The sequence below is a fragment of the Vitis riparia genome, chromosome 7 (genome assembly GCF_004353265.1).
Source record: "Vitis riparia cultivar Riparia Gloire de Montpellier isolate 1030 chromosome 7, EGFV_Vit.rip_1.0, whole genome shotgun sequence".
NCBI classification, from domain to species: domain Eukaryota; kingdom Viridiplantae; phylum Streptophyta; class Magnoliopsida; order Vitales; family Vitaceae; genus Vitis; species Vitis riparia.
Window position 1 is genome coordinate 10,492,129 of NC_048437.1, and position 23,835 is coordinate 10,515,963.

At 35.4% G+C, this 23,835-nt stretch overlaps 1 protein-coding gene across 1 annotated transcript; it reads left to right on the forward strand.

The window, feature by feature from the left end:
- Window positions 1-705: 705 nt before the first annotated feature.
- On the forward strand, window positions 706-1,883 carry LOC117918031 (ankyrin repeat-containing protein ITN1-like). Its single transcript, XM_034834564.1, has 3 exons — window positions 706-721; window positions 834-1,141; window positions 1,269-1,883. Exons 1-3 carry the CDS (start codon window positions 706-708, stop codon window positions 1,881-1,883), a joined length of 939 nt encoding a protein of 312 aa, XP_034690455.1.
- The last annotated feature ends 21,952 nt before the right edge of the window (window positions 1,884-23,835 follow it).

The window sequence follows — 23,835 nt, forward strand, 5'->3', positions numbered from 1 at the left end:
TTCAAGTTTTCAAGCAATTTTTTTTAATGGATTTTCTTGAGAAAGAAATAGGTTGCTTCTTCATTCATTCATCTCTCAATTTTGAATCTAGTAGGATTTGTGTAAAAACTCATTTTCTTCTTATATGGATTCAAGAAGAGGCCAAGATTGAGCTTGATGTGAATTTCAAGTGTACTCCGGAATAAGAAGGTGAAAAGTTGAAAGTGAAAGGTACTAGTCAAGTGGTCCAAGAATGATTGGTAGGTTTGAGTTAGGTAAAACCTTGTATTCAGTTTTTGTTCTTCATAGGCATTTTCGATCAATTGTAGGCCCGTGGTTTTTGACCTCTTTGGAGGTTTTCCATGAAAATTCTAGTATTGTCTCATTGTCTCTCATTCTCCTATTCATTTCATTTTCAGCTTCTTGCTATCTTTGAAATTTTAGACATCTAATACTTGGTTGAATGTTGAGATAGAAATAAATATGAGATGCCTTGGATAATTTAATATTTTTTCTTAATATTGTTCTTAGGTATATTTGATATATTATACACTTTCTTTTAATCAAAATTTGATTTAAGGAATTGTGTTGGGAAGTATTGGAACATGTGTTTGTGACTTGCATTTTAATCTTGTTGGGGAGTGTTGTTGCATTCACGTTCGCATGTCATCTCTACTTTGTGTTTGAAAGTGCTTGTAAAGAGAAGGAAAATTTGTAAAAATCTTAATGGTAGATAACTTGTGTTAGTAGACCTTTTAAATTGGTCAATAACACCTATTCACCCACCTCTAGGTGTGTTCTATCATTGAGATTCACCTTTCAATATTGTCTACAATGTGCTTTTCTATTTGCAGGTCCCTCGACGCCAATACTGATTGCAGCAAGTAATGGCATTGTGGAAATGGTCGAGAAAACCCTGCAAGATCTTCCCCTGACCTTTCATGACAGGGACTTCAAACGGAAGAACATAGTGATATTGGCAGTGGAGAACAGGCAGTCTCATCTATATGACTTCTTGCTCAAGAGTTCTCATCTTCATGATGAAGACCTTGCACTTCATGCAGTGGATGAAGACGAGAATAGCCCATTGCATCTAGCTGCCGAGTTAAAAAATTATGAAAGCTGGCTTATCCCCTCCAGCACGTTGCCAATGCATTGGGAAGTCAAATGGTATGAGGGATGCAAAATTGATTTCTTAATTTGTTGTTTGAATTTTTCTCATGGTGTTACATTTGAGCTATTAATTGTAAATACAGTAACTTGGGGTTATGTACTTGGGATTATTGCAGTATGTGAAGAAATCCTTGCGACCGAATGTCTCTGCCAGTTCTAATAGGATTCAAAAGACCCCTGACCAGATATTCACAGAAACACATAAACAACCCTTAGAAAAAAGCAAAGAATGGCTCAACAGCACATGCAATTCCTGCTCTTTCACTGCAGCTCTAATAGCAACTGTCGCCTTTGCTTCATCAGCCACCGTACCAGGCGGAGTCGACCAAGACACTGGCAAACCAATTTTCCAACACCATTTGGCTTTCAGATTTTTTGTAATTTCATCCCTAGTTGCACTCTGCTCTTCCTTCATCTCACTGCTCGTATTTTTCGCCCTTCTCACCTCCAAGTGCCAATATAAAGATTTCAGTAAGAACGTGCCTAGGAACCTCTTATTTGGTTTAACCTCTCTCTTTATATCCATGGCGGCCATGTTGATATGTTTCATCTCAGGGCATTTATTGATGCTTGACAATCAACTGAAATATTATGCTGCGGTTCCGATGTACGCAGTCACCCTCTTGGTTATAACATTCATTTCCCTTCAGCAGCTTCCATCATTCTTTGCTCTTGTAAGGGCTAAATTTCATAACGTGCCTGAGCGTATTTACAAGGAGGATCCTTTGTAGGGATTTCATTTTTCCCTTTGTCTGAGCTCTAAGAGGACCTTATGCCATGGTGATGGCCAGACCTGTGATATTGATGTAGTGTTTTAGTTGTTTTGTGTCTTTTAATATATATGACTGTCATCTTCCTCCTTGGCTTACTCTTATCAAATCTGTAAAACAACAAGAAATTTCTCAGAGCTTGAAAGGAACTACAAAGCATTTTATTTCACCAATAATCTCCTCAAGAGCAAGCCTGTTTTCAAAATGTCTGCTCCTAGTAATTTTAGCAATGAGCTCAATCATTTGTGTTAGTCATAGCATACTCTTAGGTACCGTTTATTTTTAAACTTTTTGCTTAAAGCAACTTACTTTCATATTTCAAAGCATTTGTTTGTTTGTTCGTTTTTTTCTTTCTTTTTTTTTTCTTTTTTTTTTTTTTTGCTTTTCATTATTTGATTATCTATTTCTTAAATTTTTTTTACTAAACAAAAAATGTCAAATATTTTGCTTTTTTTGAATGCTCAAAGTAACCTATTGGTTTTTCTTTACTTTTTAGTGCTTAATATAAATAAAATATTAAAAAAAACAAACAACTAAATACTTAACACTATTAAGCATTATTTAGTTTCAAGTTCTATTTAGAATTAGGTCAAAAAAATAAATACTACCTTAAATTCTTGCTAACCTCAAATGATGGTACAAGTTCAATTAAAATTAGGCTATAGCACATACGAAGGTTCTCACCACTTGGCTAGAGCCCACTAGGGCAAACTTGAATTTAGTAATTTTCCAAAAATTAGATTTGTCTTAATTTTTAATAAAATTCAATTAGATTTTTTTTTTTATATATTTGAATGATAGATTTAGCTTATATGTGTAAGTAATTCAAGCTTCGAAGGATTCTATATTTTTATTAATATGGGTTTCCTAAATTATTTGTGAGGTTTATAAATAAAGGTTTGGGTATTAGTTGAAATAGAATCGAAGGTACAATGGATTCCTCTTGATTTTCTCTCATTAATTGTCTCTTTGTTTAAATTGCTTGTTATGTGTTTAACCCTATTACTCCAACAAACTAATATAAAAGCCATAAGAAACAAAAAATTGATAAGTGGGATACTTTTATTTCAAATTCCTAAACACAACAAAGATGACTATAACAGTTGGAGTATGAAAATAGAGGCTTTGTTTGGTTTGTAGAACACATGGACAATTACAAGGAGCCACAACATGAGATCAACCTATATATCCTGAAATAGTAAGGATTTTTTAAAAGATACAAGATAAAAAAGACAAGTAAGCTCCTTACCCTTATCAATCAAGCAATGATATATTAAGTACCTTTAAGAAGCTAATTTCAAGTGCAACTAGTGCATATGAAAGATTTGATAAGGTATGAAAAGTTTATCTTCAAACTAATTGAGGAAAATTTTAAAGTGTGAATATGAAAGAATTTGCATCAAGCTTAGATTATTTTTCAAGTATCGATAATTGTGAATATATTAAAAAAATGATGAAACTAGAAAAATACGTCAATCTTTATATTCAAAGCTTAATTATACTCTGTGGCCTTTGACGAGTTAAATTATTTGAATTCTATTAGAACCAATCATCTTATGACTCATTACAAGTCCATGAAAGAAGATTGAAATGAAAGAATCGTGAAAAATTAGAAAAAGTTTTCAAAGTACAAAGATTGCATTAAAGGAAAAGAAAGAAAATATTAGCAATGAAAGAAGCCAAAATAACGATACTGTAGGCATGGTCAAGGCCATTTAAATAGAGAAAAATATGATTTCAATTTATTAAATGATGAAGCATCAAATCAAAATTCATATTCCTCACAGCATCATGGAAGAAGGTACAATATAAGGTAAAACCAAAAAAGAATGTATGATAAATCTTAAATTCAATGTTGTTATATCAAAATTTTGGTCATTATACATACAAAATATTTAAGTGCTACTAACAATGTGGGAAAGAAAACCAATTATGTTGGAAAGAAAAATGAATAAGAACTTACTTTATTATTAACATAGAAATGAGACATTAAGGAGAAAAATGCATGGTATCTTAACGTCAGAGTAAAAAATCTGAGAAAATAAAAGCTAAACTTAAATGAGAAAAACACCCAAGAGTGGGGTGAATTGAGTTTTTCAAAAACTTTTTCAACACAACAAATTCAAGCACAATAGAAGAAAAAATAATAAAGAGATAGAGTTAGAGAAACCAAACTCAGATTTTATAGTGGTTTGACACTTCCTTGCCTACGTCCACTCTCCTCAATCTCCTAACCAAGTAAGGGTTCCACTAACTTAAAGCTTCAACCAAGCTTCCAATTTCCTTTACACTTGGATTCTGGCTTTAATGGGCTCTTACACAATCTCTTCAAGATTCAACTCACTTGAAGGCTTTAACACTCAATTTTTACAAGAATGAATCCCTCAACCTAGCTCAATGATAACTCAAATATAAATCAAAATTAGGATGAAACACAAAGGTGTACTGAAGGATATGCAAGTATAGATTTAATGCACCAAGAAAGAAATGAGAGATTTTAAGGCAAGAACAAGTGGGTAGAATATTGAATGCAAGTGTTCTCTATATCATAAATGAAGTGGAGCCCTCAATTTATAGGTTTCTAACCTCGGGAGCCAAGAAAAATAAAAAGTAGCCTCAACCGATCGAGCTGGGAGTCAACCGGTTCTCTAGCCGATGAAGCATTTAATGCTTTGACAGGTTACCGTTGCTTTAACCGGAGCTCGACCGGGAAGAGGGATAACTCAATTGGGGAAAAGAAAGGTACTAGATGAGAAATAGTGTTTTTAGGACTCCTCGACCGGACAAGGGAAACCAGTTCCCTGGCCGGTTGAGCCGGATGGCCAGTTCCTCGACCGATTCAGCCTTTTGGCCTTGAAAACCTATCTTTTTCAATTCTTTTCTTTTCTACCACTTAGGTAAGGTCTTTAGGTAAATTAATATGCCAATTTTGAAACGTTTTGCCTAAGGTACATTTGATAAAACTCAGGTTTTAATGAAATTGTAACTTTAAAGAATAAATCGAGTTTTCCAAAGTTGCATGAAAAGATATGTAAAACCTAAGTGCACCCATGCACTCATCTTACAATTGTTTCCTATGATTAAAAGTCTTTCAAATGACTTGATCTTGTATCCATTAGGTCCTTTAATGAATTCCCAAATTAATACATAAGATGCTTTACAAATTAAAACAATTAGTAACTTAACCATGGTTTGTTATCATCAAAACCTGATTAGGAGAACCCTTGGGCTAACAATCTCCCCCTTTTTTATGATGACAAACCTTGGTTATCTAGGAGAAGAAAAAATCTCCCCCTCAAACCAATCATGGATCAAACAATTAAAATTTATGAAGCTATAACCAAGATAATAAAGACATGTGGATTTTTAATAGAAAATAGTGTAAGTCATGAAACATATAGCATATCATATATAAGTAAAGTCAAATGTATATGAAACATAAGCATATAAGCCAATCCAAACAAATGATATGACAATGATATGCATATGAGTCTCCTAGATCCTAAATATCTCTGCCCTTTTTGGCAACATCAAAAAGAAACGAAGGGGGATCTCTATGAAATCAAGGCTGAGGAGGTGGAGGTGGAAACACGGAGCGTAGGTAAGTCATCATCTCCTCATGCTGACTCTCCTAGTGACTCTCAATGCGCTCAATCCTCTGTTGGAGATGCTCAAACGCAATCTGCTATTGATCCATGCGATCCTACATACGCTCAAATCTTTGCTGCAGATACTTAAACTGAGAAGTGAAGCCAGTCTAATACTGATCCATGCGATCCTCCATGGAGTAGAATCAAATATCACTAACTACTGCAAGCTCCTCCATGCGAGTTCCGAGAGAGCTAATCTGAGCAGATAAATCCATCCAAGTCGCATGATCAGGAGCATGAGGTACCTGATGAGGTAGTGTCTCTATGTGAAGAGGTTTAGTGAAGGATGACTAAGAAGATGGTCCCACTGTGTAAGTCGGCTTAGAAATCATCGGCTCAGGAAATATGGTCTCAAACTGAATACCCTCGGACTTGAGTGGAGGTATGTCAAGCTCGAGCTATCTCTGCTGAAAGCCTCTTTGAGGGTCTACTCCACCCTACATCTCTCATATCTCGGCCTCCTCCTCTACTCCGGGATGCACATGTCCTTGTCCCCGGGCTTGTGCTGGTGGTCTCTCTGGTCTCTTGATCTAAGAACCATCGGATGCCTTCTCAAATTTCATCCGCCCCAAAGACTGCTCATCATATGTATCATAAGTGCTGGGGGCCTCAAAGTCTATCTCTCTACTCAAATCCACCTTAGCATCCTTGAATACTCTAGTGAGGAAGCGACCATAGGGGAGTACGCGGGTCATGCTCTCGCAACATGAGATCATGTACATCATCATCAAATATCCCACGTGAATCCGTCTCCTCGTCAAAATGGAGTCCACTAGGAATGCCTCAAAATAGGAGACCTCGTCTCGGTGTCTGCCTCGTGGCAGTAGGATGGAGCAAATCATGTGGTGTAGTACTCTGTTGATCACGGTTAAGCTATGAGTCAATGGTTTGCCCATCCCCTGGGCGTCTGCAAGTCCACACATCCTCTGAATGGCCTCTCTAGGCTCGAAACCTGGCACAGTGAGCCAAACCTTGGACTCATAAACCTTGAGTCCAACTGGAGCAATATCTAAAATGCTGCAAATGCTCTCTAGGTCCAACTGAATCTCAACTCCTCTAACGGTGGAAATAATCGGGCCACCAAGTCCATATGTAACCCTCGAATAGAACGCTCTCACCAATGTCGGAAAAATCGGCTCCGAAATAGTCACTACAGGCAGCCAACCCATCCAACTAAAAAGTCCCTCAAACCCGAAATGCTGGAGTTGGGAGAAATTGATACTTCTCTCTCGAACTATTTTCCTCTTAATGAACTTTTGCTTGTACCTTTGATAATCCTCCACAGTACTGAATAGAGCTGTGTCAAACCTTGTCTTTCAGCGAGCCTCTGTCTGAGCAGGCTGAGACAACTCAGCTGGGCACTTACCCTGTGCCCTAGATGCAGCCGACTCTCTCTTAGGAGCCATGAGAAATCATAACGGCTCTGAATGTCAAACTATGAGCGACGGGTTCTAAATACCAAACTATGGAGAAATGACGACTCTGTACGCCTGAATGTGGACGATGGCTCTGAACGCCTGAACTGTGAATAAATTATGACGGCTCTGAATGCCAAACTATGAACGACGGCTCTGAACACCAAACTGTGAGCGACGGACTCTAAATACCAAACTATGGAGAGATGATGGCTCTGAACGCCTGAATGTGAACGATGACTCTGAACGCCTGAATGTGGACGATGGCTTTGAACACTTGAATGTGGACGATGGCTCTGAACGCCTGAACTGTGGATAAATCATAACGGCTCTGAATGATAAACTGAAGACATGGCTTTGAATGCCAAACTAAAAAAATTGATAACACTGAATACTAAAGACGAAACTCTAAATGCCCAAACTTAACTGACTGCCCTGAACGCTAGGAACGTAGCTTTAAACATGGAAAATGTGGCAATGAATGCCCGATCGTGATAGGATGATGGCTTTAAATGCCAAACCAGATATGCGACTCTGAACGCCAAACTAAAAGCATGGCTCTAAACACTAAATTGAGAACTGACATCCCTAAATGTCAAACTGAGAAGGACGACTCTGAACGTCAAACTGAGAAGGAATGATGATGAATCTGAACCCCGAAATTGAAAATACGACTCTAAACATCAAACTGAAAACCGATTATGGCCCTGAACTCCAAAACTGAGAATGCAACTCTAAACGTCAAATTGGGAAGTGATGATGGCTCTGAACGTCGAAATTGAGAATGCAACTCTGAGCGTCATACTGAGAAGTGATGGCTCTGAACGCCCAAACTGAGAAGCGATGATGATGACTCTGAACCCCGAAACTAAAAAAATGCGACTCTAAACGTCAAATTGAAAACCGATGATGGTTCTGAACGCCGAAACTGAGAATGTGACTCTGAACGTCAAACTAAGAAGTGATGATGGCTCTGAACGCCAAAACTGAGAACGTGACTCTAGATATCGAGCTAAAGACAAACAGTAACTTTGAACGCCAAACTGAAGATATGACTCTGAATGCCAAGGCAACGATGCGGCTCTGAACGCTGAACTGAAGGTGTGGCTCTGAACGCTAAACCGAAAAGAAAGGGTGGCTCTTAATGCTAAACTGGAAAGGGATGGTGACTCTGAACGCCAAACTGGGCAGAAATGGTGGCTCTGAACGCCAAAATAAGAAGGGATGGTGGCTCTGAACGTTGAAACTGGAGATACGGCTCTGAACGCTGAAACTGTGAAACAATGATGGCTTTGAACACCGAAACTGGAGATGCCGCTCTTGAATGCTGAAATAAAGATGTCGCTCTGAACGCCGAACAAAAAAAAACAAGGATCTGGATGTCAAAATGAAAATGTGGCTCTAAACACCAAACGGAAAATGAACAACGGCTCTAAATGCCAAACGAAAAAATGTGGTAGCTTTGATGTCAAAATGAAAATGCGGCTCTGAACGCCAAACTGAAGATGCGGCTCTAAACTCCAAAATAAACATGTGGCTCTGAACGCCGAATAAAAAAACAAGGATCTGGATGTCGAGATAAAAATGTGGCTTTGAACGCAAAACGAAAAATGAACAACGACTCTAAACGCCAAACGAAAAAAGTGGTAGCTCTGATGTCAAAATGAAAATGCGGCTCTGAACGCCAAACTGAATATGTGGCTCTGAACGCCAAAATAAAGAAAGATGGTGTCATCAAATGCCGAAATGAAAATACGGCTCTGAATGCCAAACTGAGAAGAGGTGGTGGCTTTGAACGCCAAACTGAAAATGATATAATGACCCTGAATGTCGAACTAGGAACATGGCTCTGAACGTCAAACTGCGAAGAAATGGTGGCTCTGAACACCAAACTAAAAATAATAGCTATGAATGCCAAGCAGAAACAATGGCTTTGAATACCCAACTAAATTGATAACTAGAAATGTCAGGCTGAGAAAGACGACTCTGAACGTTGTGATTGAGAAGACATGGTGGCTCTGAACGCCAAACTGAAAATGGACGACTTTGTACATCGTATCCGAGAATGGATGGCGGCTCTGAACGCCAAACGGCAAGGAAAAGATGAGGGAGGGGGGAGAGGGGAATATGCCCAAGTGTAGCGTGCAGCCACAACTCTCCATCCTCTAAGAAGGTATAAAAGAGACTTCATGAGCCTCAAGAAATGCTCTGTTAGCGAGTCGGAATGATCAAATTGACTATAAACATAGTCTCGCAACCCATCCGTCTAGATCACGAGGCCTGACGAGATGTCACAATGAGTCAGACGTCTTTATCTCAAAATGCTCTGTTAGAGAAATCCATCGTCATCTCAAACAGGTAATCCACTAGGGAGTCTCAAGAGAATAATCCGCTAGGGTAACTATCACGATCTCATCAAAACAATCTACTACGGGGTCATGGATAGCGGGACAATTACAACCTGAATGTCATGCTCCACCAAAAGCTCATCTCGATGAAAATCACAGGAATAGTGACTAGTAAAGCAAATACAGTGTCTCTCGGTCAAGTGATGAAAACTGTAACAAATCTGTGAGAGAACGATCATCTCCATAGCTAAAGAAAGGAATATGCCCCAGCATGGCATCAAATGTACCCGATATGTCCTGATAACTCAAGAATAACTCCATGGGGATGCATAAAAGATCTTACATGTACTCCACTGAAATGGTGATGTGGGAACCTATGCGCCTAGAGTAACTTCACCCAAGAATCACGACAATATAGGAAAATATGAGTCTGACTAAAAGACTCAATAAAGGCTCCACCAAAGAATCGAGACAAAATGAAATCGAATCATCAACTTGACGTGTATCTCATAACTGGGGATGATCATGCAAATCCATTGAGATTTACAAATCTCGACCGAAAAGGCGAATATGCCCCAGTATGGCATCGAATGTGTGACAAGTCGAAAAGATCAAATAACATCAAATCATCAATCATCAACTATGCAATCCTGGTCACCCGAATCCATAACTGAATCATACCCACAGATCCAAGATGTACCTCTCAAATGAAGAAGCATGATGGCATCTAAGTGCCGAGAAGTGCGGACCTAGCTGGATGGCTCCCGAGATGCTCCACTGAGGAATCATCGTAAAAATAGAAAACAAGTCATCGTCTCGATGCTCATCCCGTAAGTAAGGGTGATCACATAGCTCCATGAAGATTTATAACTCTCATCCAAAACGGAAATATGCCCCAGTATGGCACCAAATGTACGATAGGTCAGAAATCGCGTGACATGAAATCATCCATCATCAAATGCGCGATCTCCATAATCCAAATCAAACCCAAACATCTATGAAATGTTTCCCGAAATAATAAGCATGACGGTAACCTAATGCCGAAAAATGTGGGCCTGGCTGAATAGATCCAGAGAGGCTCCACTGAAGGATCATGATAAAATAATGAACACGTCATCGTCTCAGCGTACATCTTGCAAGTGGGGATAAGCATGCAACTCCGTGAAGATTTGTAAATCTCGTCTAGGACGGAAATATGCCACAATATGGCGTCGCATGTACGATAGGTCAAGAACCAGGTGACATCTATCATCGAACATGTGATCTCCGTGATCCAAATCAAATCCAAACAACTAGGGAACATCTCCCAGGATAAGAAGCATGACGGCAACCAAATGCCGAGAAATGTGGGCCTGGCTGAATAGCTCCACAAAAGGCTCCACTGAGGGATCATCATAAAATAGTGAACCAGTCAATCATCTCAGCGTACATCTCACAAGTGGGAATAAGCATGCAACTCCGTGAATATCTGTAGATCTCGCCCTAAACAAAATATGCCCCAGTATGACATCGAATATGTGATAGATTAGAAAAATCAGGTGACATCAAATCATCCATCATCAAGTGTATGATCCTGGTAATCCAAACACGGCTGAATCAGATCTAAACATCAAAGAGGTGACTCTTAGAAGAAGAAGCATGACGATATCTAAATATCAAGCAAATCTCAAACACTTGTCCAAGTAGAGGCTATCAAAGACAACATCTGATCCCATGGCCTCAGCGTGGTCTTAAGACACGGGACGTAACGTAGGCCAAAGTGATAAGGTGATAGAAATAAAGGAAAACTAGGCTTAAATACCCAATGATCAAAAACTCATGCCCTCATATATGAACAAGGAAGAAAATATTGCGATATTTCGGCGATATACCGCCGAAATATCGTGTATCGAAGGGTTTCGACACGATATTTCTTGGAGAAATATCGGTCTGGCGATATTTCGGGATTTATCGTGAGAAATCTGCGATTTCTTGCGATATATTGGTGATTTGGCGATAAATAGGTGATTTTCTCCGATATATCGCGCGGTCAACGCGGGTCAGACGCGCTACAGTGCCACTCCAAGTATCCATTTGCTTGCTGTCGAGGGTATTTGAACCCCAAACCAAAAGGTTTGGGGTTCACCCACTTACCACCTGGGCTAAGTCCCCTTTTGATATATAATATGCAACAACTATATATATACTTAAATTCATTATATAAAGAAAATATAAGAATATTTTAAAGAGCAAATTAATTATAATTATTTTATAATTAAATGCAAAGTCTTTTAATTAATTACCAAAAATATAAAAATTATATAATTTTCTTCATAATGTTTTTAATATCATTAATAATTAATTAAATATTAAAAAATTATATATATATCATTATTCATTTTATATTGTTTAATACAATTGAATTAAATGGATCATATTTTAATATTAATATATATTTTAAAATTAGACATATTATAATCAAATATCATAATATTATGTGTAATTTAATAATAAATGTACACTTATAAAATTCATATTTTTATCGATGCATACGATATTATTATCAAATATGATAAATCATGTTATACATATATCAAAATTTTCAATAAAATAACTTTAAAATGTCTATTATACTTCTAATTATATTATTATGAGGTTTTTCTTGCATTTCCATGAGTTTTTAACAATTTTAAGTCTACCAATAATATCCACCAATATATCTCCGATATATCCAAAAATATCTCTGATATATCCGATATATCCGTAAAATCGAATTACCGATATATCCGTGATTACCGATATTTTCATCCTTGTATATGAAATGCAACATGTATAGTGAATCCCCTGAGTCATGGACCTGAGGATGCCTAACTTGAATACGATGTCGATGAGGAGACAAATGAAGCAAAATGAACTGATAGTGATATGTGTAATGATGATGCGAAGAGAGTATCAAACCCAAGATGGATTGCTGTAAGAAAAGAATAAGACGTGAAGTGAAAATGATAAACCAGAAGTGAAAACGAGGATAATGATGAAACAAATAACACAAAAAGGAGTAGTGATCAACTCAAATCAAACATGAGGTGAAGTCACATCAATAATGAATGTAATGATAGAAGGGACAATGACCCAGAGCTCCTAAGAGAATGCCACTCATCTCGCTCTTAAAATATACAATAAAAATGAATACAAAGCATGGAGGGTCTCGGAAAGCTCACATACGAACTCCCATCAACAAACATACTCAATCAAGTGACCCTCGAACATCAATATACACACTCAATAATAGAAAATAATACACACATGCGTTTTTTTTTCATTCTTTTTTTTTTTCTTTTCATTTTTTTTTTTTTACATATATACAAATGTACACACCCTGAACATGAACAAAATAAGCCCCAAAGATGATATCAATAAAGGATAGACACGCTCTTGAGTGCTAAGGTAACAAAAACTCTCTCTAACAAGATGACCTTCTCAAACTAAGAATCTCTGAACCAGTGTTCGTGGGATAGATAGTGGTAATGATGTGACTACCCTCCATGTAATGAACTGGGGAGGATCACCACTCAGGGTGGAAAGAATATGAAGCAAAACAAGCAGTAATTAGAAAAAGAAGAAGAGATGAAGAACACAACCAATGAGATATGATGTGATGTAGTGATGAGGAAAGATAATGAGAAGAATGTGCCCCTAGGTCCAAGGCTCATGGAACTCCTAAACAATGAATGCATACACTAAAGGACCTTTATCCCAATGTGAAAAATGTGAGCAAGGCGATAAGAAGAAAAGACTATAATGTGCATGCAAGGCTCAATGGGCTAGCAACGGACTATATATCAAAAAGGGAATAACAAGGTATATGGCTAACCAAAATGATGGCCACCCATGCTGCCACCATGGTCTCAAACATAGTACCTCTTTAGCTGATTCACAATGGTCAGCTCCGAGAATTGGTTTCCATCTAAATCCATCAACCATGCAGCGTCCTCTGGGGTCAACTCCATGATGAAATAAGGTCCTCTCCAGTTGGGTCTGAACTTTTCTCTAAGATCTCTAATCAATCCTCTGATGACCCTCAAGACTAAGTCACCTCTCTGTAATGGTCAATCAACAATCTCTACTATCTTCCCCCGCCAGCGGGAGATGAAAGAAGAAATGGACTCATCCGATCTTTGTCTAAAACCCTCAAGCTCTCTCATATCCTGTATCGCAAGGACTCCAAAGATGTGAACCAACACTGGGCTGCGCCACTCAGAGATAAAGGAAACATGGTGATCATCTGTGACTCGTCTAACCCATAGGCCCTCATCACAGTACTGTAAAGTCGAAAATGAATGTAGGGACAACCAACGCTCGTGTACCTCTCAATGTCAAGCATCCTGAACTTGGCCGGTAGATTGGCCACTGGTATATTATCAAGATCATCCCAAGTCGATGAACTATCAGATACTCTCAACTGCTTGATACGCTACTCAATACGATCCATACATGCATGAGTATCCTCAAGGACTATGGTCTGGACTACTAAAAACAGGGCAACCTCAGAATGACCATGTAATATATAGGGTGGAGCTTGTGATACTGTCGAAACAGTTGGTAGTGGTGGAGGTGGTTGTCATAAGGTATCTCATCCTGAACTATGGGCTATCTAATCTGCTGACTATCTATCTCCTGCCTGAGACTAGCCAAGGCCTCCTAAATAGAAGTCATGGCGGCCGTGAACTGATCAACTATGACAACCCGCTGATCCATGTCTGATCTCTCGGAAAAGTGAACTAATCTCCCCTCTACTCTGACCCAAGATCACAAATCCACACTGAGAATGAATAACCAATCCTGAAGAGCATGAAACACAAGATACCTGAATAGAATCCATGGCGTCTATGAACTAGTCAACTGTGATAGTCTGCTGATCTATGCTTGATCTCTTGGAAAATCGAACTAAGTTCCCCTATACTCTAACCCAATATGGTAAACTCGCACTAAGAATGAAGAACCAATCTTGAAGAGCATGAAGCACGAGATATGGTATGCACAGGGAAAACATGGGAGAAATGCTAGTCTGAACTAGAATGACCAAGGCATCAAAGTGTAGAAGGATTGTCCGACTGTAACTCAAACCCGTACTAATCTTGGTGCACTCTCAACTGGAGACTAAAAAAGGGAATACTGAATCCAAACTATGACCAAAGAGGCTCTGAAGGCCCTTAGATGCACCCATGTGTAGGGAGGGAGTCCTAATTGAAGGATCTACGACTCAACCTACAAGGTCAAGGTGGCTCTAAAACGATAAGGGTGGACTTTAAAAGATCCCTAGTAGAAGCGATCATACCCGCTGGCGATATGCAACCCTCTGCGCGCCTCCGAAGAGACGGGGCGCTTCCATGCAAGGTGATCATCACCTCCACACATGCACTACCTCAACATCCCAAGGGGTTTCCTATGGTGAAACCTCTCAAAACTCTCAACACTCAGTAGTCGACTAAAGTGCACGGTGAGCGGTGTGAGTGCATACGAAAATCCTATGAAGCTAAAGTAGAAAAAAGAAACACACTTATCACACAAATATCCATGAAACCTAGCTCTAGGCTATACAGGTCTTCAACGATCGGACTCCAATCAGTATCAACGTATCGGCCTCCTCCAGAATGCTCCCAAACATCGATATAGCCCGTCGCCAAACCCTACTCCTAACCGCTAGCTCAGTCGAAGAGCAAACAAAGTAACAAGTCTCATATCAAATACGAGATCAAGTGAAACAAAATCGACCGAGTCTAGGGAGTTAGAGGTAAGGGGATAGATGTGTGTCCCACATAGGCAAGCAATACATGCATCACATAAAAGAATAACAGTCATGCACCAAACAGTCATGCAAATAACAGGTATATCATTCATATCTACACACAAGCTAGGCAAGAATATGATAAACAAGATAGGAATATAACAAGAATAGACAATATGTCGAGATAAACAAGATAATATGCAACAAATAGAATCAATTATGCCAAAATGAATGAGATATACAAAAATGAGAATATACATGTCCAGGAAAGCAAGATAATCATACAACAAGAAGAGTCACTATGCTAAAGTAGGTAAGAGAATCAATCGATGTAATCAACATGTCAACATCACAAATGAACATAACAACCAAACATGTATTACAGACAAACATATCAAAGCTCTCAACGTATAATCAACAATCAATCATACCAAGACACATAGAGAGGGGTATCCATTGATCGACCAATCAAACACCACATTCCCCTCAACTTGAGTTCAAGTTTGACCCTCTTAAAATCCCCAACAGAGTCTCCATTTTGTGGACCCCGCATTTTGCTCAATGCGTTCCCATTCGATGGCGAAACTCGCTTTTTATTTTATTTGGTGAAATTTTGATTTTTAGAAAAAGACTTGGAGTCGCCACTTATTTTTGTTTTATTTTTATTTTTAAGGGAAAAACAAAATAAGAAATAAAACCCTAAGTATGACTCCTAAAGGAAAAAAACAGGTCTGTGAAAAACCAAGTCTAGGTCTAGAGGTCAGGTTACTTATTGGGAAGGTACGGTGGTGAGTCATAGCACCCCTCTAAACCCGTATACATACGGCCTCTACTAAACTAATTAAGGGAATTGTGACAAGTAATTAATTAATTATGGATACCAAGAAAAATAATCAATGTATAAGTCATGATGGAAATCAATGTACACAAAAACAATGGTGAAATCTAATTACAAAAATACACAAAATAAATAATAAGAGAATTATGCAAAATGATTTATTGAATTAAATAAATAAAAGATATTAAAAAAAAGGTTTTAAATAAATTTCAAAGGATTTTATTAAAAATGATTTTGAATTAATGATTTCAATTTATTTACTTACAAAAAATAATCGGTTTATTTTCTCAATTTCATTTATATTCAATTTTCAAAAAAGCTATTTACACTTATTGTATCAAAAGAACTTATTACAAAATTTCAATTTAGGCACAAAAATTATTTTTACTTGTTTTTACTAGAAAATAATGATTTTTTACAATTTTATTTACAAAAGTATTTAGATTCATTTTTATTTAAAAGAGTGATTTTTATAAATTATTTTAAATGACATAACTTTATTTGCAAAAGAAATTTTAATTAAAAAGAAAACAAAGATTTAAATTCTCTATTTCTGAAAAACACTTTTAATCCCATTTTAATTAAGGAAAAAGAATTCATTTGAAAAAAATATTTTTAGACAATTTTATTAAAAATTAATTTTTGGAACAACTTTATTTACAAAACAATTTTTGGACAATTTTTATTAAACAAAGAAATTTTTGAACAATGTCATTAAAAACAATTTTTCGAATTCTATTAAAAACAATTTTTTTGGATTTTTCTAAATGCGTTTTTTTGAATTTTTATAAAAAAAAAAAAAAAACTTTCTTTTATTAAAAAGAATATTTTAAAATTAGTATTTTATTAAAACATATCTACTGAATTCTTCCTCTTATTTAAACAAAATTTTTAATTTGTTCAATGTTCAATTCTGTACATACTCAATAAATATATACGAACAAATATTTACAAGAACTAATTAAAATAAAGCCAAATAAAAGTAGAAAATAAAATATGTACCCAAATAAACTTACAACAAGCTCCATGTGTCATCAATTCATACTCAGCCAACAAGATTGCAGAATGGTTCCATGCAAAAACAAAAATAGCACAAATGTAAATATCCAAAGATGTATAAAATCCCAAACAAATATTCAAACCCAAATTGCAATTTCAAATTAGTCCCATAAATTTCGTTAATTAAAATGAGTCCAAATTACTATAGGTCTTAACCCAGAACATCCAAATTAATAACAAAAAATACAAACACAATCAACCAAACCTAAAATTGGATAAATTAAAATAAATTCTACTAGACCTAAATATAATATTTCATAATCTAAGTCTAGTTTAATATACACCACAATTGTCCCATGTCCAAATTAAACAATTCAAATTGGTCAAGCCCATATCAAATATTCAAATAATCCAACAAATCCCACTCACATTATAAGCCCCAAAATTCACATCAATTAACAAATCCACATATAAAAAAATACATGGTCAAGAGAAATAATATTTCAAGCTCAATCCAATAAGCCCAAACAAATAACAACTTAACAAAGGCCCAAACCCAAATAAACAATATGCAATTGATATAATCCAAATATCCCCCAAATTAATCACCAAATACAATATACCCACAAACACAAATTAACAAATTTCAAATTAATTCACTAACAATAAATTAAACCAAATTGCATATTAATCTACCAACAAATTGACCCCAAATTTCATATTAATTCAACAATTCAAATATCACAAATAACAATTACTATTATAATCAAATTGAGAAAAATGAATAATAATAATAATAATAATAATAATAATAGGAAACGGATGAGATGGGAAGGGGGCTGCCAACTGGCAGTGGCTCGCCAGCGGCGATTGGCCGGTGGCCCTACCGGCAATAGTGAGGGTGGACGGGTTTTCGAGAAGCAAAACAAAATAAAATTAAAATTAAAATAAAATGGGGATGGAGGGACGCCGAAAAAGGCGTCGGCGGGAGTGGGCGTTGGGGTCATGCTGCTGGAAGGGAGGTGTGGTGGAGTGCTGAGAGGGAGGAAAAAGATGAAGAAGGAAAAAAAAAAAATCTGAGGGTCGGTGTGTGGGAGTTCGGGGGGAGAAGAGAAAAGGAAAAAAAATGGGAAGATGTGAAGGTGGGGTACCAGCCGTGTGAGAGGAAGAAGAGTCAATGGAGGGGAGCTGGAAAAGGAAAAAAAAACTCAAAAAAAATGGGGGGCCCATCATCCTCTAAGTTGGGGGAGAGAGGAAAAATGAGAGAGGAGAGAGGAGGGGGAAAAATCTTGGGAAATGGGGGGGAAAAATGGGGGAAAAAGAGAATGGGGGGAGGGCCCGGCCAAAGGGATTTTTTTTTGGGAAAGAAAGAGAAGAGTGGGAGGGAAAAAGAAAAGGAAAATAAAATAAAATAAATAAATAAAAAGGGAGATATGAGAATGGTGGCCGGTGGTGAGGAGTGTATAGGAGGAGAGAGAAGAAGTGGGTGGATGAGGGTAGGTGGAGGAGAAAAGAAGAGAGATGAGAGAGGAGAGAGAAAAGAAAATTAAATATAATATAATATAATAATAATAATAAAATAAAAGTAATAGTAATAAAATAAAATAAAATAATATTCAAAATAATAAAATCTATTAAATGGTGAGTGAGCCAAAAAAACACATGTAATTGGAATTTAAAATTTATTGAAAAAATTGGGTCAAAATTAATGTAAAAATAAAATTGAGACAAATTTTGGGGTCTACAGTATATTTATATATATTTGAAATCAAAATTATTTAAAATATTAGTATTAGTATTCGTTTGTTTATTTATTTATTAGATTAATAATTATAATAGGTGAGTATATTTTTTTATTAAAAATTAATTTATTTTAATGTATTAATTACACATGATGTTAAAATAAAAATTTAATGAAGAAAGTGAAATAAATAATGAATAACTGAATTTTATTTTTAAAAAATAAAGTTAGTTTTTTTATTTTTTTAATTAAGTAGATTCTCAAAAATAGGGAAAAAATATGAGAATTATTTTATAAAATTAATTAAAATCAAAGTATTTAAAAAAGAGCAAAATTTAATTTATTTAATTATAATATAAAACTTAATTTAATTTGGTGGGAATGTGAGAATGGGGTGATTGGGAGTGGGGAGGGGAAAATGAAAATGAAAAAAAAAAAAACAATGGCGAAAGCCCAAAAATTGGGTTGGTCAAGTAAGGAAAAAAAAAAGTCAAAAAGAAAGGAAAAAAAAAAAAGTTTTAATTAGCTGAAAGGGCATTTTCGAGCATAGTGGGGAGGACACTGTTACTATGCATGAAAGGGGGATTTGAATGCATCAGACTGTACTTTCCCTGAAATGGCTAATTTTGGGTTTTGTTTTCTTCTTTTATTTCATGATGCAACACATTTACATAATTCTCCCCCCAAAAAAAAAACCTCTATAAGTCTCAAGTCTCAACCACCCTAATAAACAAATCCACCATATTTTCTTTAACAAGACAACTTTGTTATGAATTCAATGTTGGGTATTTTGGTAATTGTAAGTCTACATATTAACATTGTACATTAAGCTATGATCAATTAAGTTAATGATGGGTCTTTAAAGCATCTTTATATATATATATATATATATATATAATTGTATGGGTTTTGCAATGTGTAGAGACAAATTTTATTTTATTTATTAATGATAGACCAATAAATAAAATAAAATAATAAGGTATATAAATAGGGTTATGGTCCACAGTCTAAACGAGGAAATAAAAAAATGATTATTATTCACATCCCATCAGTGAGTGATTTGAGGTTACAATACTCGTTTTAGACGTGGAAGACAAGACTTAAGTACATAATCTCAATTGATTTAGGCATGTCTTCCGATATTGTTATCCTATTGATTTAGCATGAAATTCTAGCGTATTTATTATCTAGATGATGATTAGTTTCTATAATTATTTTGTATGATTTATGATTCTCCAACACTAATTTCCAATGAAAGATAAAAAAGTTGAAGTCGAGTTTGTTATCTAGCTCTTACAAATAAGGCATAATTAACTTTATGTTGGACTAGATTTATCATCTAACAAGTAAATTCCCCTCTATCTTAGGAAGGTTAGGTTAGATTTGTGCATTGACCTTGTCTCACAACCAATGTTTTCAAAATCGGACCGATCAGCGAACCGGAAAAGTTACCGGTTCACGATTTAGTGGTTAGACCGGTGGTTCAACCGCGATCTAACCGGTAACGTCATAAATATATAATTTATATTTTATTAAAATTAAAAATAATTTTTAAAAAATATAAATATAGATAAAATTAAAAATCAATAATATTTATTTTTTCATCTTTTATATAAATATATTAATATTTTAAAGTTTATTAAATAAAACGTATATAATATTACATATGGAAAATGAAAGAGTTTAAAAAAAATATTAGATATTTGAGATGCTTTTATTATTTTTTTTACAATCTTTGGCATAAACCAATTAGCAGCAGGTTGGTGCAACAATGCTTACCTTGAACCCTTGGTCCAAGGTTCAAGCTCCAGGGGCGTAAACGCACATATATAAAATTGGTGGCCAATTTTCAATTAGAATTTTCCTATCCCACATGAGCTTGTATTATGATTAATGTTGGAGAGTGGGTCATGAATGTAATTGAAGTAGCCATGCTAGTTTGGGTCGTGAATGGGTGTGTAGCCCATTGGTAATTAAAGCCTGTTTTGGCCCAAAAACCCAAATTCGTAGTTGAATGGAGAGTGGGTCATGAATGTAATTGAAGTAGCCATGCTAGTTTGGGTCGTGAATGGGTATGTAGCCCATTGGCAATCAAAGCTATTTTGGCCCAAAAACCCAAATTCGTAGTTGAACCGAACTGTTCGGTTCCATCCGGTTTGGCAGTTCAACCACCGATTCGTCCGGTTCAACCACCGATTCAATGTCGGTCCGAAGCCCTATCCGGCTCAAAAGTTGAACCGAACCGGATAAGGGTCCGGTCGACAGTTCGATCGATTGAACCGGCCGATCTGGTTCGGTTTTTAAATCATTGCTCACAAGATTAAGTTGGTCTGTCCCAAGTAGTTTTCCCAACCTGATCCAACTAGAAAGCCTAGACCTCTCTAACAATAATTTAAGTGGAGAAATTCCTTCACGGTTGATATGCACTTTTTGGCAGTTTTCACTATGACTCACAATAACTTGTCAAGTAGAGTTCCATAGAAAGCACAATTCTCTACATTTGATAAGAAGAGCTACGATGGGAATCCTTTTCTTTGTGGGTCATTGTTAAAGAGAAAATGTAACCTTGTTGCAGTGTTGCCACATTCGCCATTAACGCCATCAGGTGAAAGTGAAATAAAATGGTATGATGTGGATCTTGCATTTTTTATGCTAGTTTTGTTGCAGTCTACGTAATAATCCTGTTGGGATTTGGTACTGTTATATACATTAACCCTTATTGTCGTCAAAAGATGGTTCAATACATGCTACCATTTTGCTAATGATATCGTCCACAAGGTATCAACTTGTTTGAGTAGCAAATGTGTTGCTTGGCCAATGAGTTCTATCTTTATGACCACTAGATAATGAACTGAAATTTGAGTCATGGAGTTTCCTTCTAATCACTAGTTTTATTATTAATATTATTATTATTGTTAGTTCTATTTATGTTTCATGGTATTCTAACCTTTTTTTTGTCACTAAGCTGATAGAAATGAAGGTTACTTTGTATTATGACATTCAAAATTAGATAAAAACATTAGTGATCATTATTGATATAGAAGTGATTGTGCCTCAAAACTTTGACGTCCTTTGTTCTTGTTTGATGCTTAAGAAAAAAAAAGTATTATATCTATCTCTAATTTTCATTTTAGTTTGAACCTTAGGGCATGTTTACTAGCTTTATCGAATCGAAATCATAGGAAAGGGAACCAAAGAAGGGAGGAAAGAGAAATTAATCAAAATCATGAATCCTATTGAAATGTTTACCTACGATATGGGAAGCAAAATCAAAATGAAATTGGTTGTCTTTGAAGTGTTTCCTAATCATGGAGGAAATGAAATGAAATATGCACTTTTACCATTTTGCCCTCTTTATTTGTATAAATGGAGCAAGAAAACTCTCACTATTTGTATAGTTTGCATTTACAAGGTAGTAATAACCTAACAAAGAAATTTAATTGCGCTATTTTAGAATATAAATAAATACTTCATAATACAATATATGGATTTATCATTATCTAATACATTCATCTTAATGTATACCTCATCTAATGCTCTTAAACAATGTTTATAACAAAAAAAAAAAAAAAGGTGAATATTGTTATTTTTTATATACAAATTAAAACCTAAATAAATAAATAAAACAAAAAACAAAGCAAAAGTATACCTTGAGCCACTTCCATCTTTCATCAATGCGATATTTTAGTATTAACGTGGGTTTCCATTTATTTAAATGATATCCTATAAATGGAGTAAGGAACTCCTCTCTATTTTCATAGTTTGTATTTATAAGATAGTAATAACCTGAAAAAGAAATTTAAATGCATTGTTTTATAATAAAATAAATACTTCATAGTATGATATATGAGTTTATCGGTATTTGGTACATTCTTTCTAACGTATCCAAAAAAAATAATCTTTGTGTTGCACATACTCAAACACATCAACCAAGCCCTTGCAATCTATACTCAACTCATAAGAAATGGTCATTCTCAAGATCCCTTCATAGCCTTTAAGCTCCTTCACTCTTATTACTATTATATGTAAATTAAAATTTATAATTTTCATGTTTATGTTATTTAATTATATATGATTCTATCTTAATTTTTATTATTATTTAATTTTTCAGGTATTAGAAATCATGTTCTCCATTTTTGTTCTATTGTCATGTATTATATAAATTGAGTAGTTTTACATAGAAAAGAACTCTTGAGTTAAATGAGGAGGAAAATTTTATTGTAATCTTCATTTTTTTTTTTTTAGAGGATAATGATTGATACTTAAGTCGTAAAATTAAATATTTTTTAACAATTTGACTATAAGTTATGTTTGGTTTCTGAAAATTTGAGGAAAAATGTTGAGAAAATAAAATATAAAAGAAAAGTGAAAGGAAATAAAAAGTGAAGGAAAATAAAAAATGAGTTAAAAGTCGATAAATTATTTTTATTTGTTATTTCAAACTTATTTTTATTATTTTAATTTATTGATATAAATATTAAATAATTTTAAAATATATAAATTTTTAACTAATTTTAATTATATTTGATTTTTTAATATTTTTTATAGAACAAGTAAATATAAGAAAATCATTTTTTTTTATATTTTTTTTATAGTATTTTTCGAAAACCAAACACAACTTAAAAGAAAAGAACGCTAATCAATTTTATGGAGAAGAAGGCGTATTTTCTCTTTAGAGAGTGTATCCTTCTGACTTGATAAAGCTTTTTCTCATCCTTATCTTTTTCTCGTTAATATAACCTTTTGATTTATTATTATAGTCTCTCATATTTTTATTAAGACAGGAATACGGGTATATATTAATAACTTTTCCTTTACGAATCCTAATTTGAAAGCATGTAGCTCCCAATCGGCTTTAAGGGAGGGGAAAGAGATCCACAGCCGGGCCGGGCTATGAAGCTGGGCTCCTTCTCAAACCGTTTGGTGAAGTTGAGGATGATGGAGTTTTACGGAAAATGAGGGGAATCGGGGGATGCACGTTGGATGTTTGATGAAATGCCTGAAGATGTTATCGCATCCACCGTGCTGATCTCCTCTTTATAGTGATCAGGGACTCTGGTTGAGGGAGCTGGTACTGTTTTTGGTCTGGTCGGGAGGAAGGATACGGCTTGTTGGACAGCAATGATTGATGGGTGTTTATGAGAAACGGAGAGAT

What these genes read in the sequence shown, in the direction of transcription:
- LOC117918031 (XM_034834564.1), top strand. An exon ending in CGTTGCCAATGCATTGGGAA is followed by an intron (nt 1,142 to 1,268) that starts GTCAAATGGTAT and finishes GGATTATTGCAG; the next exon opens with TATGTGAAGAAATCCTTGCG.